At 45.9% G+C, this 16,613-nt stretch overlaps 1 protein-coding gene across 2 annotated transcripts in view; it reads left to right on the top strand.

The window, feature by feature from the left end:
* Window positions 1-7,546, top strand: part of LOC126996519 (carbonic anhydrase-related protein 10-like) — a 136,187-nt gene extending 128,641 nt beyond the window's left edge. For both annotated transcript variants that reach the window (XM_050857064.1, XM_050857066.1), the window contains one exon: window positions 2,557-7,546. In XM_050857064.1, the coding sequence (XP_050713021.1) occupies window positions 2,557-2,614 (58 nt within the window). In that variant the 3' untranslated portion in view covers window positions 2,615-7,546. The remainder of the gene's footprint in view (window positions 1-2,556) is intronic.
* Window positions 7,547-16,613: the final 9,067 nt, after the last annotated feature.

Raw genomic sequence — 16,613 nt, 5'->3', positions numbered from 1 at the left:
CTTTTGTTTTGTGGTCAGCTTTTGTTCATTTGCTTCCTTTTCAGTCGCGTTACAATTCTGATATTTTGACGCGTTTCCATTTGCGGGAACATAAAAGATTCTGGCAGTCGCTCTCCCTTTAGTATATGCACTCCTCTGGTTTCTTCCTCTGACCCTCACACCCTCTCTCCTCTCCTCTCCTCTCCTCTCCTCTCCTCTCCTCTCTTTTACTGTGTTTTCTTTCACCTTGAGATCCGTCTGAGCAGTCCTCCCTCCTTCACGCTTCGTCCTGCTCTTTTCTTGAGGCTAATTTCTACGAGAGAGAGAGAGAGAGAGAGAGAGAGAGAGAGAGAGAGAGAGAGAGAGAGAGAGAGAGAGAGAGAGAGAGAGAGAGAGAGAGAGAGAGAGAGAGAGAGAGAGAGAGAGAGAGAGAGAGAGAGAGAGAGCGAGAGAGAGAGAGAGAGAGAGAGAGAGAGAGAGAGAGAGAGAGAGAGTGAGAGAGAGAGAGAGAGAGAGAGAGAGAGAGAGAGAGAGAGAGAGAGAGAGAGAATGCCCAGTCCCAAGATAGAATTTAACCTCTCTCTCTCTCTCTCTCTCTCTCTCTCTCTCTCTCTCTCTTTCTTCCTCCCCAGTTCCGTTCCTCTCTCCCTCTTCATGCTCTCCCCTTCTCCCTCTCACTCTCCCTTCCCATCATAACCTCCCCATCACATCCCCCTTCCATCATGCCCATTCCTTCTTCCTTCTCTCCTCTTCCTTTCCCTATTCATCTGTACAATGCATCTTCCCATATTCTTTATTTTCCTTTCCATTTTGTTTCCTTCTTCTCTTCAGCTCTCCTTTTTATCCTTTCTCTATCCTATCCCCTTTCTTTCTCTATCCTCCTCCCTCTTGTCCTTTTCCTCTTCCTTTCCTCCCCCTTTTCACCTTTTCTTCTTCTCAGTCTTGCTTCTATTTCCCTCTCCTCTTCACCCCCTTTCTATCCTCCTCCTCTCTTTCTCTATCCTCCTCCCTCTTGTTCTTCTTCCTTCCCCTTTCCTCTCCCTCCTCATCTTCACCCGCCCTTTCGTTTCTCTTTCCTTCTCCCTTTTACTTCTGCTTTTCTCCCCCTTCCTCGCTGCTCCCTTTTCCTCACCTCCTTCGGCAACATCTCCCTCAGTCTCTCACCTTCCCTCTCTCTCTCTTTCCCCTTTCACCGTTCCTCTCCCTTTCTCTCTCACCGTCCCTCTCGCTCCCTTCTTCTTGGCCCCAGCATCACGTCTTGTCATCGATCTTAGAACCCTGAAAGAGAGGTGAAAAGAAAGCACATTTGGGGTTTCTTCACACCTTGATGCCGGGGGAGGTAAATGACTTGTTTTGAAAGCAAGGCCATTTAAGTTTGGGTTTTGGTCGTGGTGGTGGTGGTGAGTTTTTGTGATTCTGCTGGTTGGTGACGGTGGTTGTGGTGGTGGGTGGTGATGGGGTTGAAGAGTGAAAGAAGGGATAGGGAGAGAGAGGGAAAGGGAGTAGGAGGGCGACGATTTTTTGGACAGAAAACAGCTTTGCCCGTTTTCTCCCGCTGGTCTCTCCCTCGCTGCCAACCGTATGATAATTACAACTTGGGAGGGAAAGATTCACGGCTCGCTTTAATCATTCTTTGCACCTTAAGTACCTTCGCTATTTTGGGGGGCCATCAGAAAAGCGCAAGCCTCCGCCGCGTCACTCCCGAGGGCCGCTGATAGTAGGATTTCCGTGTCCTAATCGTCCTCCCTCGCGCCCTCGGGAAGGAAGAAAGGAAGGGAAGGAGGGAAAGAGAAAACCCAGGAGAGGAATAAGAGAAAAGTGGGAAGGAAGGAAGGAAAGAAAGCATGCAAAGAAGGTGATTGATGATGGAGGATTACTATAAGAGAGCAAGCACGAGAGAGAGAGAGAGAGAGAGAGAGAGAGAGAGAGAGAGAGAGAGAGAGAGAGAGAGAGAGAGAGAGAGAGAGAGAGAGAGAGAGAGAGAAAGGCTGAAGACATACTGAACCGGAATAATCAGGTATCCGTATGTATGAACCTAAAATAGAAATGTTGTTGAGAGCAGGAACGAAACAAATGTGTGTGTGTGTGTGTGTGTGTGTGTGTGTGTGTGTGTGTTGCAAAGGGACTTCCACCTCCACCAAAAAGGGAAGAGACAGACAAACAGACGCAGACAAACCAACAAAAAAAGAAAAGTACAGAGGGTCAAAGAGACGGGGCGAGGAAAGGCGAGACAGATACTAAAAAGGCAAACACGGACCAAACAAACGCCCGAGACCGAGACAAAGAAAGACAAACACAGAAAACAAACCGACAGCAAACAGACTGCACTCCACGCCTGAAACACAAAAATAGAACCAGAGAAAGAGAAACGGGAGACCGACAGAGTAGTATTAGTAACAGTATAGTACGGAGACTCGGTGACCTTTGAATAAAACACGGAATGGGAATGATAAAGAGTCCGTGAGAGTGACCAACCACTCAGCCACTCCCTCAGCCTCCTCCTCCCTCCACTCACCTCTCCATCCTGTCACCCGATCGCCTCCACTAACCAACACTCTTTCTCTTCTTCCCTTGCAGCCAACACCTGGACGCAGAGTTAGCTCGTTTCCTCTGCTCGCGAAGTGAGGACCATTAAACACTCAGCCCCCCACGCAGCAGCCCCACCAGCCCCCTAAGCCCCCGCTGCACGCCCAACACCCGCCACCACTGCAGCGTCCTGGCACCACTACCGCCGCTGCCGCCACTTCTGGGCCGATGTCGAGTGCCACGCCTCCGCCTCCAGGTCTCGCAAAGTGTCTCGGTGTCTACGGTGATTATTACGTGACTTCGAGGTTCACTGCAATACTTCAAGAGGCTGAGACGCTGAGTTCCAGTGCGCGAAGAAAATGGAAGACTGTGAGAAGAGAAGAGAAGAATTACAACGAGGAAAGTCGTGAAGTAAGACTGGAAATGCGGGAACGGACGACTGTGATGTGTGGTGCAGCAGCGGTGCCGAGCGGCAACGTGAGCACAGAGGCAGTGGTATGCTAACAATGGTATGCTAACAATGGTATACTGGTGCCGTGAGCCGTTGAGCCGCGGGGCTTTGGATGGCGTGTCGGCACGCTGTGTGAAGCTGACGTAATGGTGCGCTGGTGCTGTGAGCTCAAGAGGCCTCTCGAGACCTACTAGAATCTTTCCTTTCCGTGCGCTGCCTGCCTCCTCTTCGCTGCACTTTAAGAATCGGTTTTCTCGCCGCAATTCGACTCCCTCTCCGCGCTTCGCTTGTGTCTTCTGGCGGCGGCATCCCTGAGGCTGTCCGGCGACCCTGGGGAGTGACTGTCTCGCAGGGACGGGGCGGCACGCGAGGAAGAGAAAATCTGAAGACATCACTGTGCCGCTCCTGTCTGCTCGAACAGATGCCGGTGTCTGTTGTCGCCTCTGCACGTGACCGTCGCAGGGCGGGGCTCACACCCACGCCCGTACTAGTGACGCAACCCCCGCTGTTACGTCACTTCAGGATGATTGACGTCACTGGTGCAGGATTACCAGCTGAAGCGGCGCCCGGCAGAGTAAAGGGAACCGACAAAAAAGCCTAACTGGATATTCATTACATATTAGTGACTTACTTCATATGAAAGCAGGAAAAACAACTCCGCTGAAAATGCGTAAACAGGAGAGTGAAAGTATGTATATATGCTGTACATTTAAGTGTAAAAAGTGAAAATATATGACTTTTATAAACTGGCGATGTTGGTGTTTACGCGAGACTCGGCGACGAAACGACGAGGATGAAAAAAAGGACGAACGTGTGTGTGTTTTCGTTTCGTAAATTGCTGTTGACTGAGTCGGGTCGTTTGAATGGATGTATTTACGTTAATTACTTGATGTGTACGACGTTATTTTTTAGCTCAGCTGCACTTACATGTGTGTGTGTGTGTGTGTGTGTGTGTGTGTGTGTGTGTGTGTGTGTGTGTGTGTGTGTGTGTGTGTGTGTGTGTGTGTGTGTGTGTGTGTGTGTTGCAGGGCTGGTTCCCGCTACACTCTTAACACATACACACACGCGCACATACGCACACACACACACCACACAATAGAGTCCTAATTAGGGTGTAGCCGAGTGTGTCGTGGGTGTGGGTGAGTGTGTGCGGAGATCCACGGACGCCCACGGAGACAACAACAACAACAACAACAACAACAAAGCAATACTGACAATAAATAAAATAAGTAAACCAGCAAGAATTTAGTAGCCTTGGATTCACTATAATAGACAGAATACACACACTGCAAAAATAATCAAATGTAAATATCAAAGAAAAGTACTGCTGCTTATAAAATAAATAACAATACGCGAAAATAGTTGCTTCTTTAGAAATGCAGAAATGAAAAGTCACACACACAGACAAATTAAAATGCGCGCTGGACAAACATATTTCACGAACACGTACGTTACAAAAATTTTAAAAAGTTTTCAACATTAAAATGAAAGACTCAAAAGACCTGCAGATGTCACAAAAATCAGAACAAACGAAACATATTCTTTAAATCTCTCCAGCGCATTAATCGAGATGCAACAGTTTTTTAGAAGATCAACGTTGGTTTTTCGCGATATCACGTCCATCAAAACAAACAAAACATATTCTTTAAATCTCTGCAAAGCAATAATCCAACTGCAACTATTTTCAAGAAGATCAACGTTGCATTTTCACGAAACTCTCAATCTCCGAAGTACTGAAAGAAATATAGATGTCACGCCCGTCAAAACAAAACATATTCTTTAGACCTCTGTAGAGCAATAATCGAGCTGCAACTATTTTCAAGCAGATTAACATTGTATTTTCACGAAGCTCTCAATTTTAACAATACTCAAAAAAAGTGCAGATATTTCGACCGTCAAAACAAACAAAACATTTTCTCTAGACCTCTGCGGAGCAATAATCGAGTTTTAACTATTTTCAAGAAGACAAACATTGCATTTTCTTAATATTCTTCTTCTTGGCAGTACTCAAAGAAATGCAGATGTCACGCCTATCAAACACAAGCAAAACATGTACTTTAGACCTCTGGAGAGCAATAACTGAACTGCAACTATTTTCAAGAAGATCAACAATGTATTTTCACGATATTCCTCTCCTAAGCAATACCTATATACACATAACACGCATCAACAGACCAGATCGCTTACACAAAATATTCGCCACATAAGCTTCCTCGCATTTTCACGATTTTCTTCCCCCTTGGCAGTCCTTATACACACTTAACACACATCAACAGACCAGATCGCGTATCAGAACATTCTTCAGGTCCATTTCCTTGCATTTTCATTGTATAAATCTTATCAGCAGTCTGTACACTTAACACACATCAACGGACCAGATCGCGTACCAAAACATTCTTCACGTATAAATTTCCTCGCATTTCTCTTGTTGTCTAAAAGGTTGTAAAGGTTGTCCTCACCGGCGTCCAAGAGTCTTGCCACACGACGCCCCGCCAAGCCACGCACACCAAGACAATTCGTCCACTAATGTAATAATTCATATCTGTGTTTTGAGCGACCGCGAGAGAGAGAGAGAGAGAGAGAGAGAGAGAGAGAGAGAGAGAGAGAGAGAGAGAGAGAGAGACAGCACACCATTCACTGCTAAAGCCTTAATTAGGTAACCAGATGCCACTGTTCCATTTAAGATCCAACACATATCCACAACGGTATTCTTTTTATTTTACTCCTCTCCTCCTCCTCCTCCTCCTCCTCCTCCTCCTCGACCTCCTTATCTTTCCACACACCAAACACATTATTACACACCTCCCCAAATCATAAGCCTCCCTTCCTCTCTCCTCTTCTCCTTCCCGAGTGTCCATGCAGGCCTCTCTCTTTACTCTTTCCTCCCCTTCCCAGCCTCCTCTTGTCCCCTTTCCCCTTCACCCCCATCCAACACTCTCCCCTCTTTTAAGAATCGCCTTTCCCCTTCCTTTCTGTCAATCTCCGTTTTCATTGTTCCCTTTCTTGTTTCTCCTTCTCTCGATTCTTTACCTTTTCCTTTCCTTCCTTCTTTCCTCTCTATCCTTCGTTTCCCATTTCTTCTGTCTCTTTGTTCCTTTCCTCTCATCGCTTTCCTTGTCCCCCCTTATCTCCCCTCCCCTCCCACTCCATTACAACAAACCCACAGAGAATCACAGGATATTCGTGCAAAAAAGGCTGCCAACCATTAAAACCAAAAGCACAATGATAGGTGTATTGTATGTAGTTGTATTCGTTGTTGTTGTTTTTTTATATAATTTTCCGTTTTCCATATTCATTGTTTCCGCCGAAGAGTAACCATTTTGTACAGAACACACTAACCATTACGAGTAACCACAGCCGCTACTACTAACCACTAACCATAGCCATTACCAGTAACCACTAACCACAGCCATAGTCACTAACCACAACCACAGCCAGTACCGTTAACCACAGCCATTGCCACTAACCACAGCCACTATCACTAACCATAGCCATTACCACTAACCATATCCACAACCATTACCACTAACAATATCCACACAGCCATCACCACTAACCACTAACCATAGCCACCCCACTCATCAACAGTTTAGGTGTTTGCGAATGTACAAGCACACACACATTCGCCGCTTTGTGTGGGATTCATTTTGTGTTTGTGCTGGACGGTGTTTTTTAATGTTTGTGTGTGTTTGTTTGGTTTCGTTTGCTTAGGTTCCACAAACGCCACCACCACCACCACCACCACCATTTCTACCACACTGATGTTTTTTTTTGTTTTGTTTATAATTCTTATGTGCTAACTGCTTCTGCGTGTGTGTGTGTGTGTGTGTGTGTGTGTGTGTGTGTGTGTGTGTGTGTGTGTCTGCCTACTTGTCTGTCTGTCAGCCTGTCTGTGTCACTGCTGTCCCGCCTTTGTAGGTTTATGTAAATATCTTAGGAAGTGAGAAAGACGCAAAAATAAAGTAAATAAATGACGGAAGCGACGACGACGGGTCACGAAAAGAGAAAACAAAAATGAAGGTCAGAAAAAAAAAAGAAACATTGAGATTCTGAGGAAAATAAAACAAACAAGAAATCCAGTCGGTTGAGGATAGAAACTGAGTGTAAGCCAAAAGAAACATGTTACAGTGATACAACGATGGATTGGAGATGTAAAAAAAAGATTGATAATACGGAAGGACAGGAAAAAAAATTAGATAAAAGTAAACTCATAAAAAGGATCAAACTCAGAAGTCAAAATGGAAGGAAGGTCTAGTGCCGTTATGTCGCTTCTCCAGCTATTTATTTCCTGTTTTTTTGGTCTTTTCTCGCTTGCTGCCTTGCGCTGTACGTGGCAGACCATTTGCCTCAAACACGCAGACATGTGCTAAGGGTACCTCCGACTGTGTGTGTGTGTGTGTGTGTGTGTGTGTGTGCTGCCAGTCACGTACACACGCAATAAAACGCTCACGAATGTATGTATGTATGTGTGTCCACCGGCCGTTCGTGAGGTAAAGGAAAACTGGGAATTTAGGAAAAAAAGAGGTAATAGAAATATTCCTCGTGCTACCGTTCTTTTTTCCTGTTGTTCTTTATATATATTTGTGATTTTTTGTCATATTTTTCTTTTGTATTTTCGTTTCTTCTCTTTCTCGTTCTCGGTCTGTCATTCTCTCCGGTGAAAATAATGTCGAAAATATATGCTCACTGACTTTATTTCCTTTTTTTTTGGTACTTTTCTACATCATTTTCGAGTCTACTTTTTTTCTTGTGGACTTGTTTTTCTTTTCTTCCATTTTTTTTTTTTATCTTCTCTGGTGTTCAAATCTTCTCCATTTCCTCTTCGTCCCTTTCTGTCTTTTTTTGGCATTTCTTTCTCGCCCCTTGCTATCTCTTTTTTCAAACACCTTTTTTCTTCCCATTGTTCTTTTCTTGTGGACTTATTTTTCTTTTCTTCCCTTTTTTTATCTTCTCTGGTGTTCAAATCTTCTCCATTTCCTCTTCCTCCCTTTGTCTTTTTTTGCATTTCTTTCTAGTCCCTTGCTATCTTTTTTTTTATGCAAACACCTTTTTACTTCCCATTGTTCTTTTCTTGTGGACTTATTTTCCTTTTCTTCCATTTTTTTATCTTCTCTGGCGTTCAAATCTTCTCCATTTCCTTTCCTCCCTTTGTCTTTTTTGGCATTTCTTTCTCGCCCCTTGCTATCTCTTTTTGCAAACACCTTTTTTTTTCTTCCCATTGTTCTTCCTCTGTCTTGTTTACCGCCATTATCTCTCTTTCTCGAACACATACAGACAAGTGAGATACAATTTCAACTCGGCTGTCTTCCTTTCTCTGTCTTTTCTCTCTTTTTTTTTATCTTTCCTTCTCTTTCACCTCTTTTGCTTCCTCTCCTCGATGAGCTATTTCCTTTAAGACACACACACACACACACACACACACACACACACACACACACACAGCCACCGACACCCATAAAGAGAAAAGGCTTTACCAATCACTCCAACAAGCTTATCCATTTACCAAAGTATCACACACGCACGCACACACTCACCCCCCTATACACACACACACACACACACACACACACACACACACACACAGACAAACACGTTACCTGTGGATACCTATACAATCTTTTTTTTTCCCCCTCCTCTCTCCCTCCCTTCTTTCCCTCCCTCCCTCCTTCCCTTTCTTCCTTTCTTCTCCCTTTCCATCCCGTCTCGTTCCATCTTGTCTGTCCTTCCAATAACTTCCTATATTAAGTTTGTTTGTTTTTTGTTTGTTTTTTCCTTCCATTTTGACTTCTGAGTTTGATCCTTATTGTGACTTTACTTTTATCTCGTTTTTTTTTTGTCTGTCCTTCCGTATTATTCGTATTATTATTATCTCTCTCTCTCTCTCTCTCTCTCTCTCTCTCTCTCTCTCTCTCTCTCTCTCTCTCTCTCTCTCTCTCTCTCTCTCTCTCTCTCTCTCTCTCTCTCTCTCTCTCTCTCAAGATCTGTACCACGTCTTTTTCCCACAATTTTCGAGACGAGGACAAGGCAGATCGAGAGGAGGAGGAGGAGGAGGAGGAAGAAGAGGAGGAGAAGGAGGAGGAGGAGGCGGAGAAGGAGGAGGTAGCACTGTTCCGACGGTGGTGGTGTTGTTGTTGTTATTGATGCTGCTATTCTCGTTGTTATCCTCGTAAATTCATGTTGTTGTGAGAGAGAGAAAACGTGCATGGAGAGAAGGGTGCGTCGACTGTCTGTTTTGTTATGTTACGCCGATACTAATACTGATAATAACGCTGATGATGATGATGATGTAAACTGTATGAAGTGTAAATAAATAAAGTTAAGGATTTGTATACGAAAGATAACTACGTGTGTTTTTGTTCCCTCTTTCCTCTTTGGTAACGATGGGAGGGTGAAGGGGAAAGGGAGGAAAGGTAGAGAAATGGGGAAAGGATGAAATGGAAGGAAAAAAAAGGTAGATGAATGGGGAAATGATGAAAAGGAGGGAAAAAAAGAGTGATGGGGGTGAGAAACAAAGGTAGAGAGATGAGGAAAGGATGAAAAGGAGGGAAAAAAAGGTGATGGGGGCGTCGAAAAGAGATAGAGGGATGAGGAAAGGATGAAAAGGAGGGAAAAAAAGGTGATGAGGGCGAGAAAGAAAGACAGAGATATGGGAAAAAAGGATAAAAAGGAAAGAAAAAAAAAAGGTCTTGAAGAACAAACGGAAAATATGAAAGGGGAGGGAAGGGAAAGAGAAGGAGAGGGATGAGGAAAAGGATGAAAAGGAGAAGGAAAAGGTGATGAGGGCGAGAAAGAAAGACAGAGATATGAGAAAAAGGAATGAAAAGGAGAGAAAACTAAAAGCCAGTGAACATTAGATAGAAAATGTGATAGGAGGGAAAGGGAAAGAGAGGTAGAGGGATGAGGAAAGGGACGAAGAGGAACGAAAAACAGGTAGTGAGGGAGGAGAGGATGAAAGGTAAAGGCGTGACAAAAGGATAAAAAAGGAGATAAAAATAAAAACCGGTGAAGATTAGATGGAAAATATGAAAGAGGAGGGAAGGGGAAGAAAGATAAAGGGATGAGAAAAGGCTGAAAAGCAGAAGAAGGAAAAGGTTAAAGAAAAACAGAGATGTGAGAAAAGATGAAAAGGAGAGAAGAAAAGAAGATGGTGAATGGAAAATATGAAAGGGGAGGGAAGGGGAAGAAAGATAAAGGGATGAGAAAAGGCTGAAAAGGAGAAGAAGGAAAAGGTTAAAGAAAAACAGAGATGTGAGAAAATATGAAAAGGAGAGAAAAGAGAGAGAGAGAGAGAGAGAGAGAGAGAGAGAGAGAGAGAGAGAGAGAGAGAGAGAGAGAGAGAGAGAGAGAGAGAGAGAGAGAGAGAGAGAGAGAGAGAGAGAGAGAGAGCAGTGTCAAGAGATGCAGTATTCAAGAGCCTACGTTCACACCCTTCAGCGCCAACAACACCAGTGCAACCAACACCACCAATACCACCACTACCAACGCCAACACCACCAACACCAACACCACCAATACCACCACTACCAACGCCAACACCGCTTACACCAACACCAACAACACCAACAACACCAATACCACTACTACCAACGCCAACACCACTTGCACCAACACCACGAACAACAACAACGATACCAACACCACCACTACCACCATCACTACCACCACCACCACCACCACTATCATTCTGTCTATACCAACACTCTCAGCACCAATACCACCAATCCACTTCCACTACCATAACCAACGCCGCTCGTAACATGTATAATCCTTACCAATACTAACAACACTATCGCCACCACCATTTCTATAACTACTACTGTCACACCCAAAACACCTCTATTCCTACCATTACCGCAAGGAGAAGACCCAAATATAAGAACCACTCAAGCCAAGAACGACATTTACATCGATTACCAAAAACAACAACAACAACAACAACAACAACAATAGAAAGTCACCCAAGCGAACATTATAACCAAGTCGAAAAACAGAGGGAAAAATATATTAGCAACTCTTTTTTTTTTTTTTTTTTTTTTACTTAATGGAAGAAACAAAACTAATGGTAAGCAACTATTATTCAAGCCTACGTTATGTTGTTGTTTGTTTGTTTGTTTGTTTGTTTGTTTATTTTCGGTGTGTGTGTGTGTGTGTGTGTGTGTGTGTGTGTGTGTGTGTGTGTGTGTGTGTGTGTGTGTGTGTGTGTGTGTGTGTGTGTGTGTGTGTGTGAACAACCTTCTTATTTTTTTATTGTTCTTTTATGTGTGAACTAAGACAGAAAAGGTTTGTATTTCAAGTCTTGGAGAAAAAATGTACAAACTGGGCCTTCTCTCTCTCTCTCTCTCTCTCTCTCTCTTTCCCTTTATTTTATCATCATTCTTTTTGTATGAACAGAAGCGGTTTAAATTCTATCTTGGGCACAGAAAAGTACATACTGGGCATTCTCTCTCTCTCTCTCTCTCTCTCTCTCTCTCTCTCTCTCTCTCTCTCTCTCTCTCTCTCTCTCTCTCTCTCTCTCTCTCTCTCTCTCTCTCTCTCTCTCTCTCTCGTGGACCTCGCCTCAGGTATAAAGGGGACAAGACCTTTCCACCCTCCAGCGGCGGCGGCGGAATTCAGACCCTCGACACGCAACCCGCAGCACCCTCTCGATACCAATCAACACGCCCCGCTCTCTGGACACCGCCCCGCCCCGACCCGACCCGCCTCACGCCTTCTTCCGCCTCGCCCCGCCCCGACTTGACCTCTTCCTTCCATCCCGTACCGCCCTGACCTGACCTCTTCCTCCTCTTCCACACTCTGCATCGCTCTCCACGTTCTGATCTCCTCCATAGGTTCTCTTCCTCTCCCTTTCTCGCCGTGACCTCTTCCTCCTCCTCCTCCTCCGCCTCGTTCGTGTGTTTCCATTCCTCCGTTTATTTATATCCTCCATTTCTCTCCGTCCTTATCTCCTTTTCCTCCCTCTCCTTGCCTTTCGTTTCTTCCGGCCCTTTTGTAATATTCTCTATCCTCTTCCTTATTTGCTCCTCTTCCTTCGTTCCCTTTATTTCTCTCTGTCCTTTTCCCGCGTTCCTTTCCCTCTTTGTTTTTCAGTTCCCTCACCTCTCCTCATCTTCCATTCCCCCTTCTCCTCATCCTCCACTACCTCCTGTCTTTATCTTTCATTCCTCCCTTTCCTCACCTTCTGTTTCTCCTCTCCACCTTGCTATGCTTTCGTTGTCTTCCCTACCTTTCTCCTCTTCCTCCTGTCTTTATCTTTCATTCCTCCCTTTCCTCACCTTCTGTTCCTCCTCTCCGCCGTGCTATGCTTTCGTTTTGCTTCCCTACCTTCCTCCTCTGTTTCTCCTTACTCCTTCCGTCTCGCATCCCTTCCTCCCTTCTGCTCTTACGGCTTTCCTCTCCTCCTCGCCTTTCTTCCTTATTCCCTTCATCCTCCTGCTGCCTCGTATTATCCTCCCGTATACCTTACCTCTCCCCGTGTACCCCCCCCCCCCGTGTAACTCCCCCCCTTGTAGCTACCTTGCAACTCTCGAACCCTTGGACACAACACGGTCAGCGCACGGATGTAAATAAATAAGCAACCGAGCGCAGACTAACCAGAAATGCAGGTCCAGTTGTGTATTATACGTGATGAAGCAAGAACACACACACACACACACACACACACACACACACACACACACACACACACACACACACGCTCGGGGTCAGCCTGTTTCTGGTGGCTCGCTAACGCCTTTCATGTTGGCTTTTTCGTTCTCTCCCGCGGCGCTGACTCGACCCTTTGCAGCTTTGTAGTTAGTGACACAGAACCGCGGTGGTGCTCGGCGTCCCTTCTTTCCATGTACACCTTGATTGCGGTGTCAGCCTATACCTGCAATCAGCCGCTGGGTAGATTGGGAAAGGAGAAAACCAGGCGGAATACGTGAGCAGGAGTCTACATGCATTGTGCCGCCCTGACAAGGATTCTGCCACAAAGAGGTAAGGGTTGCAGATACTTTTCTTCACGGCGAGTCACCACACACACACACACACACACACACACACACACACACACACACACACACGCCTACACAGCCCAGCCCAACCCAGCGACACCATAGCCACATTCGCCGAGGTGATGGAGGCTAGGGCGAAGCAGAGGGTCGTGAAAGGTGTGTTTAACAAGCGTGGAGTTCGTGAAAGCTGGGCCATGATCCGCGGCTCGTGTGTGATCCTATTTGCAGTGTGGCAGCGCGTCCCCGTTCCTCCTGACTGGAAAAGGGGTTTGGTCCTTCCTATCTGGAGAGGCAAAAAGGATCGCCGGGACTGTGACAACTGGCCGGGTATTACTCAGGCAGCTCCGGCGGGTAAAGAAGGCGACGGTCTGCTTGTTTTTGGTGCCTCGTTTCACCTGTCCTCTGCCGCTCCACCTCCCTCCACACCTGTTCTTTGTCACCTGTGTGTGTTATTGGGTTATTTGTTGTGGTCTAGGTCTCTCTCTCTCTCTCTCTCTCTCTCTCTCTCTCTCTCTCTCTCTCTCTCTCTCTCTCTCTCTCTCTCTCTCTCTCTCTCTCTCTCTCTCTCTCTCTCTCTCTCTCTCTCTCTCTCTCTCTCTCTCTCTCTCTCTCTCTCAACATTAAACAAACAAGCAAGCAAACAAACAAACAGACTATCGAAAACAAATTAATCACTCGTTATAATATAAAACAATTTCCACCACCATCACTACACACACACACACACACACACACACACACACACACACACACAGGTGACACAGAGGAAAGGTAAGGTAAGGTGTGCAGGGAGGAGGTGTGGGGGGCGGCAGGTGACGGGTGGAAGAAGTCTACCTGGCAGCCGCGTGACAGGTGTGGCCGAGGAATTACAGGTCGGCATTATAAGACACGTTCGCTTCTCACATCAGCCATTTCTATAGAGGTCAAAGAGGGGGTCAGTCGGATTCTAATGAGTGTTTCTTCAGGTTCACGGTACAGAAGAAGGGTCCCACTACCACCAGGGTCATTAAAAGGAAAGCTACTTCTAGAAATGCCCACAACTCCTACGAAAGGCTTGTCAAATATGTGTTCTTGGGCGGCGAAATGTCTTATAATGCGACCCACAGACTCGCTCAGGTTTGATATCCAAGGTCCGACCCCAGCTCTCTCCCGGCGCATCCCAAGAGACGACGTAACTTCCACCGGGTCGTAACTTATTCCCGGTCGTCAGTTGCTCTCCTTCGTAACTTCTCCCTTTCCCCCCATCCCACCCCCCTCGATAATAGAAGACGAAATCGGCCAACCAAGTTTCTTTAACGAAATAAATAGTGAAGGACGCGAGGCTAAAGTAGATAAGGTTTGAGAGGTCAGTGTTCTCAGACGCTGCTAACTTGCACATCAACTATTTTCAAAGGCTGGAGAGGAGATTAACCTGGTAGCTGCAGGGATCATGTTTCTTAAAGGCCCCTCTGAGCGAGAAAAATGAGAAAAAATCATCACTCACGCAAACCATTCATAATATGTATCAACGCATTTGTGATCAGTTTATGCATCATCTATTTTGGGGGGTTTATATCATGGCAAAATTGTGGCCCGTCGCTGGTACACGGTAAAGCCACAAATTTGGCCCGTCGCTGCTACCGGGTTAAGTGAAATGAGTAACGTGAAAAAAATGATCTCTATGACAGCTCTTCTTCCTTTTCCTCCTCTAACCAGCATTAAACTCGTCCTCGTCCTCCTCCTCGTCCCCTATCCCTCTCTATCTCCCTCTGTCTCTCTCTCCCTTCTTTCATTCTTCGACTCCATCACCACCCACAATCACAAACTAAGTAGCGTCCCCTTCCTCGTCCTCCTCCTCGTCCCCTATCCCTCTCTATCTCCCTCTATCTCTCTCTCCCTTCTTTCATTCTTCAACCCCATCACCACCCACAATCACAGCCACTCTCACCAAATAAGTAGCGGGCTTTTTTTTAATCATTGTTTCCTTTTTTGTGCCCCTGAGCTGTCTCCTTTGTTGTAAAAAAAACTACCACCACCGCCACCCAAATTTTTCCTCTTCCCCTTCCTCCCTTAACCACCCAAAAAATCGTCGCCCTCCTACTCCCTTTCCCTTGCTCTCCCTATCCCTTCTTTCACTCTTCAACCCCATCACCACCCACCACCACAACCACCGTCACCAACCAGCAGAATCACAAAAACTCACCACCACCACCACCACCACGACCAAAACCCAAACTTAAATGGCCTCGCTTTCAAAACAAGTCATTTACCTCCCCCGGCATCAAGGTGTGAAGAAACCCCAAATGTGCTTTCTTTTCACCTCTCTTTCAGGGTTCTAAGATCGATGACAAGACGTGATGCTGGGGCCAAGAAGAAGGGAGCGAGAGGGACGGTGAGAGAGAAAGGGAGAGGAACGGTGAAAGGGGAAAGAGAGAGAGAGGGAAGGTGAGAGACTGAGGGAGATGTTGCCGAAGGAGGTGAGGAAAAGGGAGCAGCGAGGAAGGGGGAGAAAACCAGAAGTAAAAGGGAGAAGGAAAGAGAAACGAAAGGGCGGGTGAAGATGAGGAGGGAGAGGAAAGAGGAAGGAAGAAGAACAAGAGGGAGGAGGATAGAGAAAGAGAGGAGGAGGATAGAGAAGGAAAGGATAGAAAGGGGGTGAAGAGGAGAGGGAAATAGAAGCAAGACTGAGAAGAAGAAAAGGTGAAAAGGGGGAGGAAAGGAAGAGGAAAAGGACAAGAGGGAGGAGGATAGAGAAAGAAAGGGGATAGGATTGAGAAAGGATAAAAAGGAGAGCTGAAGAGAAGAAGGAAACAAAATGGAAAGGAAAATAAAGAATATGGGAAGATGCATTGTACAGATGAATAGGGAAAGGAAGAGGAGAGAAGGAAGAAGGAATGGGCATGATGGAAGGGGGATGTGATGGGAAGGTTATGATGGGAAGGGAGAGTGAGAGAGAGAGAGAGAGAGAGAGAGAGAGAGAGAGAGAGAGAGAGAGAGAGAGAGAGAGAGAGAGAGAGAGAGAGAGAGAGAGAGAGAGAGAGAGAGAGAGAGAGAGAGAGAGAGAGAGAGAGAGAGAGAGAGAGAGAGAGAGAGAGAGAGAGAGAGAGAGAGAGAGAGAGAGAGAGAGAGAGAGAGGAGGGAAAAAAAATGTTTCTCGAGGTTAACCTGTGTGTCGTGAGCTGACCCTTAATCACGTGTGTGGTGGACAAATTACATGTGTGTGTGTGTGTGTGTGTGTGTGTGTGTGTGTTTGACCATTCTTGACATCCTACCTCAGCATTCTCTCTCTCTCTCTCTCTCTCTCTCTCTCTCTCTCTCTCTCTCTCTCTCTCTCTCTCTCTCTCTCTCTCTCTCTCTCTCTCTCTCTCTCTCTCTCTCTCTCTCTCTCTCTCTCTGTCTATTTTATCATCATTCTTTTATATAAACTAAGACAGAAGCGGTTTAAATTCTATCTTGGGACTGGGCATTCTCTCTCTCTCTCTCTCTCTCTCTCTCTCTCTCTCTCTCTCGTAGAAATTAGCCTCAAGAAAAGAGCAGGACGAAGCGTGAAGGAGGGAGGACTGCTCAGACGGATCTCAAGGTGAAAGAAAACACAGTAAAAGAGAGGAGAGGAGAGGAGAGGAGAGGAGAGGAGAGGAGAGGAGAGAGGGTGTGAGGGTCAGAGGAAGAAACCAGAGGAGTGCATA

This window comes from Eriocheir sinensis, chromosome 10 (assembly GCF_024679095.1).
Source record: "Eriocheir sinensis breed Jianghai 21 chromosome 10, ASM2467909v1, whole genome shotgun sequence".
Lineage (NCBI taxonomy): Eukaryota > Metazoa > Arthropoda > Malacostraca > Decapoda > Varunidae > Eriocheir > Eriocheir sinensis.
The sequence above is the reverse complement of the archived record's forward strand: the minus strand, read 5'-3'. Positions and strand labels throughout refer to the sequence as shown.